We start from the raw sequence: 14,750 nt of genomic DNA, 5'->3' as shown, positions 1-14,750 counted from the left end.
AGTGCGTTAGCCATATGTCAATTCCGCGCAGTCAACGGCCAATTAAAAACGAGCTCCAAATCTACAGTGCGAGACGGCGCGACGAAGTCCCCAAGCGCAGAGGAGCGAGATGGGGTTGCGCGCAGGACCAGAGGGGGAAAGACACACACACCGGCAAGCGTACAAGCCTTCATCCGGCAGCAGAGAGAGAATGACCGGCAACGGCGACAAGATCCCCAAGTGAAATTAAACGCAGGACGTGGCACGTTCTTGGATCAAATAATTTTAATTATCAGAAAATACATTACCCTGAAATTCCTCACTATGATACAACTATAATTACAGGTATTAAAAACTGCCAAATGTGAATGGATAAGGGTGAGCAAAACACAGTCAAATACCGCAGGGTAATACCGCCGCCATCTACGCGTTACAAAGCGGACCTCCTACAGGGAATACGGTGAAACAGACGACAGCAGCACTTCCTACTGCGAGCGACATTGCTTGAAAGAACCCTCCGGAGCGATGCAAGGCGTGAGCTGCATTTATTTTGAATTATCTTCAAGAGCAGTTTTTGATTTCGCGTGTCCGCTCACGACCGCGGCAAACGATGCCCGACGCACGCACGGCCCAACGTCTCCGCTCCACGACGGGAGCAGGGCCGCACGGTTCAGCGGTTTGCACATCGAGCATGCCACAACACAGTCCCACTCACGCACGCACGCGCACACACACACTAACAACGAACACGAGATGTAACAACACCGTGCCACTTAATCGGTTTGACAACGGCACAGACTCGCATCATTGCTTTGGCGACGTAAATACGCACGCTTGATCAGGAGGGTGCGTTTCCTCCGGAGGGGGCGGTGAAATAAATACAACGGTGAAGTCAACGGAACGCGGCCAGCGACGGCGTAATAAACAACAGAAGTGGTTGTCCCCGCTTTGGAAGCTGCTCTCAGGATTGCGAGCGTGCAGCGCGACGATGACCCTCGGCCCGTGAGCGCCGTGTCCGCCGCTCGCCGCCCCGCGGCCTTCGGCTCCGGAGCTCTGGGCCCTCGATGACGAGACGGCCGAGGTCGCCGTGCGGGAAAGAGGTGGACAGGAGGTGAACGATCGGTCACCGCCAGCGTTGCCACTTCCGCCACGTCGACCGGACTGCGGCGGACGAGGCGGAGGCTATTTTGAGAGCGACGCGGTGGGATTGAAAATAAAAATAAACGCGAGGCCGCAAAACAGAGGCCTCCGCACGCATACACACGCATATGCACGCATACGCACGCATACGCACGCGACAACAAAAACCGACGACGGCAAGAAACACCGAGTGCGCACGTCTGAGAGGAGCGTTCCACACGACGCGATGATGATGCCAGCAAGCCAAACCAAGTGCAAGGACCGTCCAAACAAATACTGCCGCGCGTGCGAAAGCATCACCACTTGAAAAGGCAATAAAACGTAATAGCATTGTCCCTTTGAGAAAACTGCGGGGAAAGGAGAAAAAATAAGAGCATTATAAAAGTAAAATCTGTTTCAAAACCGGCCAAGGTCGCCGCACGGCCCTCGTCGTCCACGGCGAGGTTTTTGTCTTCGGCACCGGCGCGCGGCCTCCCCACCACCGCCCCCCTCCACCCCCCCCCCCCCACTTTCCCCCCACCTCCCTCCACCCCGCCGGCTGGGATCACACTTCAAGGAAGGATCCCCCCCCGTCGTGCTTGCGGGAGAACAACCTCCTCCGCTCCACCGCCTTCATCACCTCCGACGCGATCCACACGGTCGACGTCAGCCCCAGCAGGAAGAGCAGATCTGGCGGCAGTGTCAACACGAGCGCACAAAGACAAAGATCTCCCGTGTAGCATTAACGCACCGTTGGGGCAAGTGCCGATAGCGAGCACCTGGAAAGGTCGGCATGCACACAATCACATACGCATGTGCATGCGCGCATACACAGTTACACATACGCACGCGCAAACAATAAACGAACGAATTATTGATTTAATTTGTCTAGAACTCAGGCAGGTACCAATGGGACTACCACTCTTTCGTAAAAAGGGATGCGATAGACAACTGGTCCTGGGAGTAATGAACAGTGTGGCTCTTATTTACAGCCAGATGAGCGCACGTTGATCTGCTGCCGCCACTACCAGCCCGGGATAGCGCTGCTTGCGGCAATGCGAGGATGAGCTGTCATCTCAAATATCAAAATGTTAAAATACCGCAAGCATGGCAAGCTGATTAAAAGTACGCAAGTCTCTGAAACCGTAACGCCACGTAGCGCCCCTCCCCGCGAGTCAAGCGGAGGGGAGAGGTTTCATCTATGCTGCTTTCTGCTAAGCCGCAGGGACGCCACGGGCGGCGGAGATAAATTATTAAAATTACCGAGATTTTCTTTCAACAACGATGGCAGGCGACATGCGGGTGGAACACTCGGCTAAGCACTTCGGAGGGGCAAATTGTTCTGCTGCCAAGAGGGCTAAGTTGGAAATATGTTTTCCAAACTCTCTTTTCAAAACTGGTTCAGAAGAAATGACGGCTGCTGCTGAGACACGTCGTGGTGGAGGGGGTGGGCAGAAAGCAACTGCCCCTTTTGCACCTCTGATCCTCACACAGATGCACACGTCGTCAAACGCACGCACGCCACAGCCTGGCACGCCACCAACATACATAACGACACACGGGCACACACACAACCATGCTGACACATTGCCAACACGTACACACAGTCAGATACGCACAGCGCAGGCATGTCATCGCACACACACACGCGACCAGACACGCCACCAACACACCGACACAAAGACTCACAATGACACACACCAACACACTGACACCCACACACACCATCACATAGCTACACACACCCGCTACGATGACAAACAGACATGCCACCAGGGCGGGCGGTAGGGGATGGGGGCGGCAGGCACGGCGGTGGCACCGCCACGCTCTCCTCTTACCCACTGCGCTGAGGTTCTCCGTCTGGAACACCTGCTGCAGGGGCGGGAAGTAGATGACGGCCATCTGCCCCATGATGCTGCCCCCGACCGCGTAGCAGAACATGCGGTTGCTGAAGAAGCCGCTCTCGAACACCGACTTGGTCTGCGGGCGGCACGGACGGTCGCGTCAAGAGCCGCCGCTCGCCGGCACACCGCACCCACCATACCCCACCCCTCTCTCTATTTCTCTCGTGCCACCTACACCAATCTTGCCTCACTGAGAAAATATTCAGTGAGGAATTCAAAACCTGGCCCCTATATTCTCACAATCCTCCGTAAATCAAAGAAGATTTCCCACAAATTCTCACTGTCCAGAAAGTAGTGGGATTTTATTGAGAAGGAAAATTAAAGGGATGACATAAGTGACTTATTAAGCTGATTGTGCGGCCATCTGTGCGGACATAATGCGAGAGAAACTGCCAACACACGACGATGCGTCCTCACGCAGCAAGCGTGGCCGTGTTGATTGCCTCTTAAAAAGTGTTTGTGCAGTCATTGACCCTCGATGAGTAAAGAGCAGCCGGTAATGAAACCAGCTCGCGCGTAAAAACATTTCACCGATTATCTTTTTGGCAAGCGCGGTTAATGCGCAGCCCCCGTGTGTGTGCGCGGGGGGCCCGCGCTGGGTAACCTGCGAACGCGAGCTCAGGGCGTTGAACATGTCGAAGAAGACGAAGCAGGTGAAGGTCATGGTGGTGTCCCGGGGCGTGATCATGTTGTCCTGAAGCTGCATCCGCGCAGGGTGAGAGGAGCGGCGGCGTTACCTTCCGAGCGGCGGGGGCGCACCGTTGCCAACGCGGTCATCAATTTACGCGCGCGCCGTTATTAACGACGGTTAATTTTGATTACGAGCGGAGCGTGGTCTGGGAGGGAGCGACGTGATTTATGGGAGACGCCACGGGTGCGTGGCACCCTGCTCCCCGCGCGCAACGATCGTAAACCGCGGCACTGCGACCGCGGCGCCAGCGTCGCGCACGCAGATGGATGGGGACCGGAAGGAAACGCGCTCGCGCCTCCGTAGACTTCCGCGGGCAGCCCTCACCTCCCTCCAAAACACGAAGAGGGTTCCCGAGACGATGATGATGGCGGAGATGAGGATCTTGGAGATGAGGCTGCGGGTGAGGATGCTGTCCTTGACGTTTCTCGGAGGCTGCCGGATCACGTCCTTGTCGACAGGCTCTACGCCCAGACTGCATCGGCAACAACAAATACACGCTCGTTACACAATACAATTACACAATACAAATACACAATACCAGCATACAATTACAACACAATGTGGAGTCGTAGAGTGCAGTAATGCTCAACCATGTTGGTACGGCGGTCCCCCGCCCCTTCAGCCGCCACACCAACCCCCCCCCCCACCTTCGTCTTAGCTGCGAGGGTCACGGCACGTAGTGATCACATGTACACCGAGTCGACGCGGTGCTGGCAATGCAAGTGTTTCACGTTGTGTGTCAGTGTGTTTTGTGTTTGTTTCTACGAGTCTCAATGTTGTTTATATGCAAGTCCATGCGTCTCAACACGAGTTTACTGTTCTCCATGGAAATCTTTGTGAGCCGATACAATTACGCGACGCGAACTTATGTGGCGTCTAAAAGCTCCCCCCAAAAACACACCGGTGTACGCGGGCTCCACGGTCAATGTGCCCACGTCACTGCGGGCGTTAAAAGCAAGAGTCCGGCAGGGATCGGCCCGGTCGTGACGCGCGGCCAGAGTCTCGCTCGCCGGCGACGCCGCGACGCGAGCGAACGGGCAGGTACCTCTGGGCGGGCGGCCCGTCCATGATGATGTTGATCCACAGGATCTGCATGGCGTTGAGCGGGTTGGGGAAGTTCATGAGCGTCGCCAGGGTGATTAGAGTCAGGGCGGCGATGCTCCTGCAAAGCACGGCTCACCGTCAGCATCGTCACCGTCACCATTAACATCGTCAACATCGTCAACATCGTCAACATCGTCGTCATAGCTAGTCGGCCAACAACTATCCACTGCTATTCATCGCTTGTCAAGTCTCAATCCCTCTTGCACCTGCACTTGAGATAATTTAACGGAGAGCACATCGACTGCAGAGACGGAGCAATGAGATCAGCTCGTGCGCAGGTGCTGGTCGCAGCGTCACAGTGCAGGATCGTGGCGAGACGGTGACGGCTTTAAGAGGCCTTCATCCAACAGCGGACCGATCACGGCTGACGATGACGACGGCGGCGACCTCTGCCGTGTTTAGCCGTCGGTAAAGATGACGGATAAAACGAGACGCCCAGCCGGGCAAAACCGCCCTCATTAAACCGAGCGGCGCAAAACAAAGAGAGAGGATTTTTTTTCCCTCGTTCCTTAAACACGCTTTCCCCTCCAGCGACGGGCGCAGCGCGCGTGGCGCCGGGGTCGGCCCTGCGTGGGCTGCGCCACCTGCTCAGAGTCGATTACCGCACCCAATTATCCCGGCATCACGCGCGACCCCTGCCCTCGTCGACGTGACGATCGGGGCGGCCGCGGCGAGCGGCACTTATTTATGAAGTTGGAGCGGCGCCTCGGAGGACGGGCGGGCGGGCGGGCGCGGAGAGGTCATCCCGCAAACGAGGCCGCGCAAAATAAATTACACGACTTTAAAGCGCTCGACGTACGTCCAACCCCGGCGATGTCAAACGCCGCGATCCACAACAACAACAACGACAACGGTGGCGCTTTCCATTTCGCACGTTTTGTATTTTTAGCTCGAGGAGTTTTGCGACTTGCTGTTCCACGCGATTAAGTTGCAACGTGCACGATTTGCAAGCGCTTGCGCGAGATTGGAGGTTGTCAAGGTACTCTGTTATTTTAATGAAGCGCAGATAAAGAATGCAAGATGAGCTGATGGATCGCGATGTTTTGGCCACGGACGTCTCGAAACAGACTCATCAGTCATTAGCTGTGCGGGAACCAGCAGAAAATGTAATTCGTGTTCGCGTAATTAGGGCATTTATCTCGTTGAATTATGACCACCCTCTAACAGTGCGTTCCGTCTGCAGATGCGTCCCGTGTCCGCTGAGAAACAAACAAACATGACTCACGTGCTCAGCTGAAATCTCACAAAGTTCTTGATGTTGTAGAAGATGCCCTTCCCTTCCTCGATGGCGGACCTGCAGGGCAAGCGCACGGCGCAGAGACCAACGTCATACGCACCGGGTAAGACAGACAGACAAACACACTGAGACACGGACACAGACACGTGCACACGCACGCACGCCGAGGGGTGCACAATTTAGTTGTCCTTCCCCCGCACCTCTGATTAGCACGGTTGGCTACGTATGGTGCGAAAGAAGTTCAACGTACATAGAGACTAGGACTGACCCAGGGACACACGTGCACACAGCTATAAGATAGGGGACACCAGGACACACAGACAGAGCCCTGGGCCCTGCCACTCATCGGTGCTACCCTGGCTGCCCCGGCTGTCCATGGGGCTCATCGTCGTTGCTGTTGTCACTGCTGTCGTCACTGCTGTCGTCACTGCTGACGTCACTGTTATTGTCGCTGGGCCGCCGTGTTGCTCTCTCTCCCAGCCGGTTCCTTGCACTGAACCCTGCACCCCCAGCTCCCCTAGGTCATCACTTCTGCGAAGCCCCTTGGGATGGCGGTTATATTTAGCTGCTGTATAACATTTAAATTGGTGTTGTTATTGAGACACAGACACGGACTGAACCGCGCACGCACCTGGACTGAGACAGCAATGCGCAGAGACTGGGAGACGACAAACGGGGATTCGGACCGCGACGGACAAGAGACAGATCGAGGCAGACAAACAGAAAGACTACCGGACAAGGAGACGGACTGAGACACGGAGACAACAACAGAGAAAAGCAAATGGAGACAAAGACACACACTGTCAATAACTCGGATAGAGGGAGACAGACACTCACACGCGGAGACAGACAGCTTAGACAGAGACAGGAACTAGATTGTGATAGGAAAGCAGACTCAGACAGGGAGACAGACTGAGATGGGAGCACAGACTGGGAAAGTCACACACAGACAAGGGCTCAGATACAAAAAGACAGAGAAGCTTGCACAAGGTGGCTAGAGACAGGGAGACAGGGAGACAGGGAGACAGGGAGACAGCAGACAGGGACGCATGCGAGGACAGGGAGACGGAAACAGACGGACGGAGACGGCGAGCGCTCACATGATGGTGTAGAAGTCGTCGTCGACGAGGATCATGTCGGCCGCCTCCTTGCACACGTCCGTGCCACTGCGTCCCATCGCCACGCCGATGTCCGCGGCCCTGAGCGCCACGGCGTCGTTCACACCGTCGCCCGTCATCCCCACCACCTCCCCGTTCTTCTGCAGCGCCTGCGGGGCCCCGGCGAGGAGAGCGGCACGCCCGTCAGTCGGCCGAACGTTCGCCGCCCGCGTCGTCACCGCGCGACGGTAAAGGGGCTCGCCACCCCTTCCCCCGACACTCCCACACTAGTCAGACTTCTCGGAAAAATACCCACACTTTGCCCCACCGCACGTGACCTGCCGATCCCCTTTGCCCAGCGCCCATGCACACACTGATGGGCCGACAGTTGCGGGTCGGCGGGCAGATTTCATAAACCTTCCCCGCTAGGTCAACGTCCTCGCCGGAGGATCGAATCGGCGACATTCTGCAAGCGCAGAGTGCCGACTGTTACACTGCGGCAGGGTCCCCACCTGCTGCGCGTGTTTCATAAAATGTTTTAATATTTCCCCCCGATGTCATCCCGTCTCGTACGCACTGTTCGCTTACTCCGCGACGTTTGCCGTGCGAGACCGTGGAGATGGAGCAGCGAGTTTGGCCGCGCACGGGAGTGGCCCAGGCCACTCCTACAGTGCCGAGTATTTTTGCGGAGTAATCATCGCCAGGGAAACAATCGCGATCCACGCACGCACCCAGGCGGGGACGCAGCTGCGTCCGTAGAGATTGCTCACGAGGCCCCGTGACACAGAGATTCTGTGGGACATCGCCATCTGGGGGTCGCCATCCGAGTCTCGTGCTCACCGACTCGTTTATATCGTTATTCATCCGCTCCGTCTTGTTCGTAATGCGAGCTTATCATTTGTATAAACGATAAATGACAGATTAATACCCACAATCCAATGCCCGCATTGCGAACGTAAGAAGCAGTTTCAGCCGTTGATTTTTTTTTAGTTCGGCCAAGGAATGATGTGTTCTAATTTGCGTCCTAAGACCCTCCCCCCCGCACCTTAACATTGGCCGTGGAAAATCACCACGTCAAGTTCAGGCGATGATCGGTGCATCATCAACACATGGTACGTGTCGGAACCGCACCGCGCGTCCCCGTCTGTCCAACGGACGTCTGAAGCCGTGACAGTGACAGCACGACGCTCACGCCGCGGCCGGGGACTCCGTCACAGCCAGCGCCGGGCGCTCCGTCACAGCCAGCGCCGGGCGCTCCGTCACAGCCAGCGCCGGGCGCTCCGTCACAGCCAGCGCCGGCGGCACGACGGCGCGAGCATTCCAAACGCCTCCTCGGCGGTCGCGGCGCCACGGGCCGTGAACGACGAGCTCGCACGTCACTTACAACTCCGCTGCCTCATTAACGGAGCTTCAAAAGCCGCTCGCCCGACAGGCCGACGCGCGCGGCACGGACGCGTCGCGTGCGGGGTTAGCGCTGTTTGTTTCTCGGGTCGCGCGTCCCTTTAATGAGGCGCGGGGCAAGCGGCGAGGCATTCCCATCAGACGGAAACCCTCTCACCTGGCGCCGCCGGCCCCGAGATCTCTGTGCCGCTGCGCTCGCCCCGCGGGGGGAAAAATGCAAAACGTTTTGGCAACAAAACGCCGTCTGCAGAGTCGGGGTCCAAGCAAACAGCATCCACGAACAATGATGTATAATTGGCCCGGTGCGATGCGACGCTTAGGCTTCGTAATGAGAAACGAGGGCACGTTAAAATACGTAGGGGCAGCGGGTAACGAGCAGAGCGGAACACCGAGCCGCCGTGAGCCGTGCGCCAGGCACGTCCAGCGACGTGCAACGAAGCAACCAGCGTGGGACGGGAGACGCGGCTAACGGACAGCCGGCGGCCCAGGAGCCGCTGCCACCAGGAGCTGCGATTGCAACAAGGAACATCTGGGCACTGGGCACTGAGTACTGAGCACAGGGGACTCGTGACTGGGCCCATGGCACAGGGTGTAGGCTGAATTTACCTTTACGATCTTGAGCTTGTGCCTGGGACTAGCTCGGTAGAACACGGACACCTGCAGCACAACAAAGGCGAACGCAATTCACAATCAAGGAAGAAAAATCACGCACGCGCATGGATTCTGTAACGCCTTGCGACACGCGTTTTTCCTCGGAAGTACTGAGTACCGGTATGGATGCTGACAGGTAGCCGTCAGAGCAATATGCATTTGCATATTCCAGTTACGTCCTTTGTGTGCTGGTTTTTATCTGAAAGTTGCGGGTCATCCTATACTTATCATGGCTGGTGTCCTTGTGTTTAAGCACTCAACTCCCGATCGCCATCGTCGTGAGATTAAGATTCGATATTCACCGATGAATTGATACGCCCTGACACCCCTAACGTCAGGGACGGCGGCACCGAAGCTCCGATTCACGGCTAACATCAGTGGCAAGCCAAGTGCGACCCGCCCGGTCCCGGGCACCAGAGCATGCTTGGGCAACCCCCAGAGCCGACGCGGCGTGGAGATCTTTTCATCCACCAGTGGAGAGACAACAGGCTAAACGTGTTACGCAAGAGACACACCGCGACACCTTTAACCGATAAACCCTCAACAGCTCCACCACGTGAGGAAGAGCACGTGGGGCCGAGTTCTGCGGTAGCGTGCGACAGAGAGGCCGTGGGAAACCCGGACACGCTGGACGTTGTCGCACATCGAGAGAGAGAGAGGGGCGACGCATGGCTGGCGAGAGTGGCGCACGCAGTCAATTTTGGAGCGGCCAAATTGACTGCACTCAAGGACAGCCACTCAATTTGGGAATTCAAAACCGTTTGTGTAGAAATTATGATATTTCGTGCATCTGTCGTGTCAGGATTATTATCGTTAACAATACTCATTATTGAAACATTAAAATATAGTGTTTGCCATAAAATATAACTGTTGGATGACGACCTCCCCAAGCCGTCACGAATCCACGTAGCACCTGCAGACGAGCCGATTTCAGTGCTCCATCTCCACGCTAGACGTTCTATCCTTCGGCTGCCACCCTATCGTTATCCCAGCCAGCGCCATATCCTGCCTGAGCGCGCCCACACGTAACACGTTGCATGTGTTGATAATTTTATCGGTCGTCTAAATATTTGAGGGTGGCCCTCTGGAAGCAACGGAGTGGGGGTGTCGGTCTGGCGGGGGGTGGGGGAGGGACGCGTGCTCGTCCTCACCTTGCGGATGATCTGGGAGAGCTGCGTCGTCTCCATCAGGTCCATCTCCTCCCCGGAGATGGCGGCTCCGCCGCCGTTGGAGGACAGCCCGAGGCGGTTGGCTGCCGCGAAAATCACGAACTACGGTCAGCGGGACGGCCACGAGGGGACCTCCGTCTCCACAACGGACCGCGGCGCAACGGAACCCGCGCGCACGTTGACGGCACGGCCGCCAACTGCGACCGCGCCTAAGATGGGACACACACGCGCCCGGACGCCGGCGCCGCTGTCCGCGCCGTACGTTCGCTTGTGCCGGCCGGCACCGGTCGCCTCTGGGCGGCCTCGCGAGCGGCGCGGCGTCGCGGCCTCCCGTAGCCCCCGTACCTATGGCGACGGCGGTCTCCATGGAGTCGCCGGTGACCATTTTGACGGAGACGCCCGAGGAGACGAGGATGGCGACGGACTTGCGCACACCGGGCCGCGGGGGGTCGATGATGCCCACGAGGCCCAGGAAGGTCAGCTGGCCCAGCTCGGGCCCCGAGGCCATGGCCAGCACTGCAGGGACACACGGCCCCACAAGCCCGCTCAGCCCCAGCGTGGCCCCGCCGCTCACGCCGAAGGGCAACTCCGAGACACCTACAGTCGCTCGCAGTCACTCGCAGTCGCTTACACGCACTCTCATTCACTAGCGGTCAGTGCCAGTTGTTCCTGGTAACCCCCAGGTATTCTCCGTGACTCTAAAGCACTCTCAGTCACTGCCAATGACCACTTGGGATAGCGACGACTTGAGGTGGCCTTCATCCAGCATTGCTTGTGCTGATGATGCTGATGAGAGCAGTCACACTCATCTTCGTCATGATGCCCGAGGCCGGTATTTACGCATGACGTGTTTAACCGAGAAATTGGGGGGAGCAGGGGTTGGGGGGGGGGGGGGGGAGGTGGCTGACCGCGCAGGCCGCTGGCGCCCATGTAGGTCTCCTCCTGCTTGTAGAGCACCAGCTGCTGGGCGGACAGCGGCAGCGTGTGCCCCTGGCCACGGAAGGAGCAGCACATGTCGATGACGCGCTCGAAGGCGCCCTTCACGAAGTAGACCTCCGCCTTGTCCTGCGCACCGCACTGCACACACAGCGCGCCCGTTGGCACGGCGCCCCGACACTGCACAAGCAGCGTGCCCGATGGCACGGAGCGCCACTCCACCCGCCGGTAAAACTTCCACCGCCACTTAACACAAAACTATTTTTATCTTACCAGGCAAGGCCCACTAAGCTACATAGCTTTTTTACAGAAGCGACCTGGCCACAAACGATAGCTCAACGAGAAGTGGCTTATCACGTGGAAATGTATAGCAGCCAAATGCTCTGAACGCGTGATGTTCATTCTAAATGTGGAGGGAAAAAACGGAGGATCTGGAGAAAAATCCACGCGACCACAGGGAAAACATGCAAACTCCAAATATACAACAGGTGTCAGGGTCGGGATTGAACCCACAACCTCCTGTATACGAGGTAAGGGAGTTAAGATCTCGTCACCACGGTGCCATACTTACCAAGTCTAGCCTAGCCCTAACCCTCAGCTAACTCAACTCTAGCCGAACTTGGCTCTCATCTTAGCCTACTTAATCCTCACATAAGGCTAACTTGACCCTCGCTCTAACTCTCATCACCATCTATCTCCAACCCTGTAGCCTAGCCTTGCACTCGCCTAACTTGTTAATCTACTCATTTATCCAGGGGAACCACACTGAGCCCTGTTTAAAGACCTTCCTGCCACATTGGGGCTTATGTGAAGATGTTTTGAGCCTGTGAATGCTGAGTTGTGTTTATTAAACACGTGGGAGAAAACCGTAGCACCCGGAGAAAACCCACATGCGCGAGGAGGCAACACTATCCCCGTACAGGTGGAAGCAGAGGGCGACACGTCCACTTTGCTGTACTGCCTTCTACTGGCGCGCCAGGGTACGGGCACCTCCTCGACGCCTACCGGTAGAAGGGCGTTTCACACAACATCCGTGGCGGTGATCCACCAACCCTCGCTGCTGCTGCTGCCTCCACCGCGCTGGGTCACAGGCAGCAGCCACGCGCAGCAGCAGCAGCCACCACTGCCACCCGGCTCACACCAACCTACCTTGAGGCTAACCCCATCCGATACACAGTTTTGTCCGTAACGCTGCACACTGCCGAGTGCATGAATGTACGTTGAACTTCTTTCACACCGTACGTAGCCAACGGTGCTAATTGGAGGTGCGGGGTGAAGGAAAATGTGTGACCCTTGAAATACGCCTGTGCGCGGTGCCTTTAAACCCGAGCAGGGATGGGCGGCGGGAGGGGGGCGGGCAACACGTGGCCGTGTGGGGGGGGCGGTGGTGTTACCTGCTTTGTCCTGTGCACGCACTTCACCGCCATCCACTTCTGCTCGGAGCTGAAGGGGATCTCCCTCCTCCTGATGTAGTCTCCCCGCACGTCCGCCAGGCCCATCTTTACGGAGGCATCGCGTGACAGGGCGAGAAGCACAATCACCGACGCCGTCGTTGTCATCTTCAAAATCGTCGCCGTCGTCATTTTCACCAAAATCGCTACCGTCACCGTCACTAGGCAATGTGATGCGATGAACTGTGACGATCCGTGGTCACGAGTGGATTCAAGGACCGGTTATTTTTGGTCTCAGTTTTGCCGTCTCATTTGCAATGTGTCAAACGCAGCTGTCTTGTTTGCACAATGCCATTTACTCCACGAGCTCGGATATAACAGCAGTGTGTTACATTAATTTCCATGAATTGTAAATAAGCAATCCTGAGCGCAAAAATCTATTTTAATCAATGCGTCACTGTGTGCCCAACCATCACCACCACGTTCTGCCTCGGCAAAACAGGTTGCACCCGAGTCAAAAGCCGCATGGCTCACAGGGCTATACCTAATAAATGAAACTGAAACAGGGAACGGAACGGCGTTTCTGGGAACAATCCGGCAGTGAATCACCCACAAACAGGCTTCTAAATGCGGCAAGGGGACCGGAGAACAATGGGCGCACGCACGCACGGCGACATCCCACACGGCGTCCCGCGCACCCAATCGAGGCACCACCCCATGTTAGCCTTTGGGTCTCCACATCAATCTATGGGTCTCGTGGGGTAGCAAGGTGGTTGGCGTCGGCCCCGGTGCCAGAAATTAATTGAGGTTCGTCCGTTCAATTTTCCCCTCCCATCTTTGTAACCCGGGGCCTGGACTCCTCGGGCTCCTGGGCCCGGGTGCGGTGGCACCGCCCCCACCCTCGACAGCCACGTCGCGGACGTCACGCGGCCGTTGCCGTCCCCCCGTGGCCTCACCTTCATGGCGAGCACGAGCAGGGCGCCCTCCGTGGGCTGCCCCATCAGGGCCTTGTCGCTGCGGATGATGGCGTCGTTGCAGATGCACCCGGCCTGCACGCGGTTCAGGTCACATGGCTATGAACATCAGCCCACCAGTCGCACTTCGTTCGGGACGAGCGGGCAGCCCGTCCCCATGAACGGGACAGGGGCGTTGGCATAGGTCCTGGCGCGGGCAATTAATTACGGCCCCCACCTTCTTCCTAGCCCAAAACCTGGGCCTCAGAGCAGTTGCACCGCCTGCACACTCGATAGCTACACCACTGGGATGGAGGCGATATGATGCTCGCGCTAGCACGGTTACCCCAACCCAAGTGATCCACTCACGGATAACCGAGATGTAATTGTATACGCGCGAATAAATGCACAACAATGACCCCTTGTGGCCTTAACAGACTGTTGGGGCAAAAGCACCTATGAAGGCCAGCACGGTAAAAACTAGTAAGTGGTGTGTCAAGCGCCCCGCCAAACTGCATTTTTCTCTCCAGTGGTGAAGTTTACACACTGCTCCAAGTAATCATTTGAGGCCGAGTTGCCCTAGGAGAGGCCCAGGACTGGTTCAGATAATCGCCACTGGTGTTAGACGTGAGCGGGAATCGCACTCGGGTCGCCAGGTTCGTAGCACAGCGTGCTAACCGCTGGACTACAGCTCCACGCCACATCATGTACACACAGAGACACAGAGACAGACACACGTGGGACAGCACTGCAGGTGGCGAGGACCCCCCCCACCTCGACGACGCTGGCGATGGACGCGTGGGAGTAGCCGTGCACGATCTCTCCCTCCACCCGCACCTCCCCGTCCACGTTGTAGCCCACGCCGGTCACCTGCAGCAAGCGAACGCAGCAAACCACGCACTTACGCAACTCCCACACAGAGCGGTGGCCGCGCAGCGCCGCACAAATCACACCAGGATCAGCCTCGGGTCGGCATAAAGGTCGCCCTCGGGTGAGAGGTCATCGGTCACCTCTGCGTGCAACCCATCCGCCGTGCAGATGTGCGTCGCGGTCATCTCGTTCTTGGTCAGCGTCCCCGTCTTGTCCGAGCAAATCACCGTACAGCAGCCTGCGATGGA

The 14,750-nt window shown here is 57.2% G+C and overlaps 1 protein-coding gene across 3 annotated transcripts in view; it reads right to left on the bottom strand.

Moving 5' to 3' along the window:
• Positions 1–507: 507 nt before the first annotated feature.
• The window catches only part of LOC133350965 (calcium-transporting ATPase type 2C member 1-like), a 39,182-nt gene continuing 24,939 nt past the window's right edge, over positions 508–14,750 (bottom strand). For all 3 annotated transcript variants that reach the window (XM_061565824.1, XM_061565826.1, XM_061565825.1), the window contains exons 13-27: positions 14,643–14,740; positions 14,407–14,502; positions 13,636–13,728; positions 12,683–12,787; positions 11,261–11,429; positions 10,698–10,868; positions 10,335–10,435; positions 9,139–9,189; positions 7,135–7,301; positions 6,023–6,091; positions 4,739–4,855; positions 4,018–4,165; positions 3,607–3,702; positions 2,937–3,078; positions 508–1,788 (exon numbers count right to left, since the gene is read on the bottom strand). In XM_061565824.1, coding sequence (XP_061421808.1) covers positions 1,664–1,788; positions 2,937–3,078; positions 3,607–3,702; positions 4,018–4,165; positions 4,739–4,855; positions 6,023–6,091; positions 7,135–7,301; positions 9,139–9,189; positions 10,335–10,435; positions 10,698–10,868; positions 11,261–11,429; positions 12,683–12,787; positions 13,636–13,728; positions 14,407–14,502; positions 14,643–14,740 — 1,748 coding nt within the window. In that variant the 3' untranslated portion in view covers positions 508–1,663. The remainder of the gene's footprint in view (positions 1,789–2,936; positions 3,079–3,606; positions 3,703–4,017; positions 4,166–4,738; positions 4,856–6,022; positions 6,092–7,134; positions 7,302–9,138; positions 9,190–10,334; positions 10,436–10,697; positions 10,869–11,260; positions 11,430–12,682; positions 12,788–13,635; positions 13,729–14,406; positions 14,503–14,642; positions 14,741–14,750) is intronic.

The sequence above is a fragment of the Lethenteron reissneri genome, chromosome 35 (assembly GCF_015708825.2).
Source record: "Lethenteron reissneri isolate LAM-NWPU_2019-01 chromosome 35, ASM1570882v1, whole genome shotgun sequence".
Classification (NCBI taxonomy): Eukaryota; Metazoa; Chordata; class Hyperoartia; order Petromyzontiformes; family Petromyzontidae; genus Lethenteron; species Lethenteron reissneri.
The sequence above is the reverse complement of the archived record's forward strand: the minus strand, read 5'-3'. Positions and strand labels throughout refer to the sequence as shown.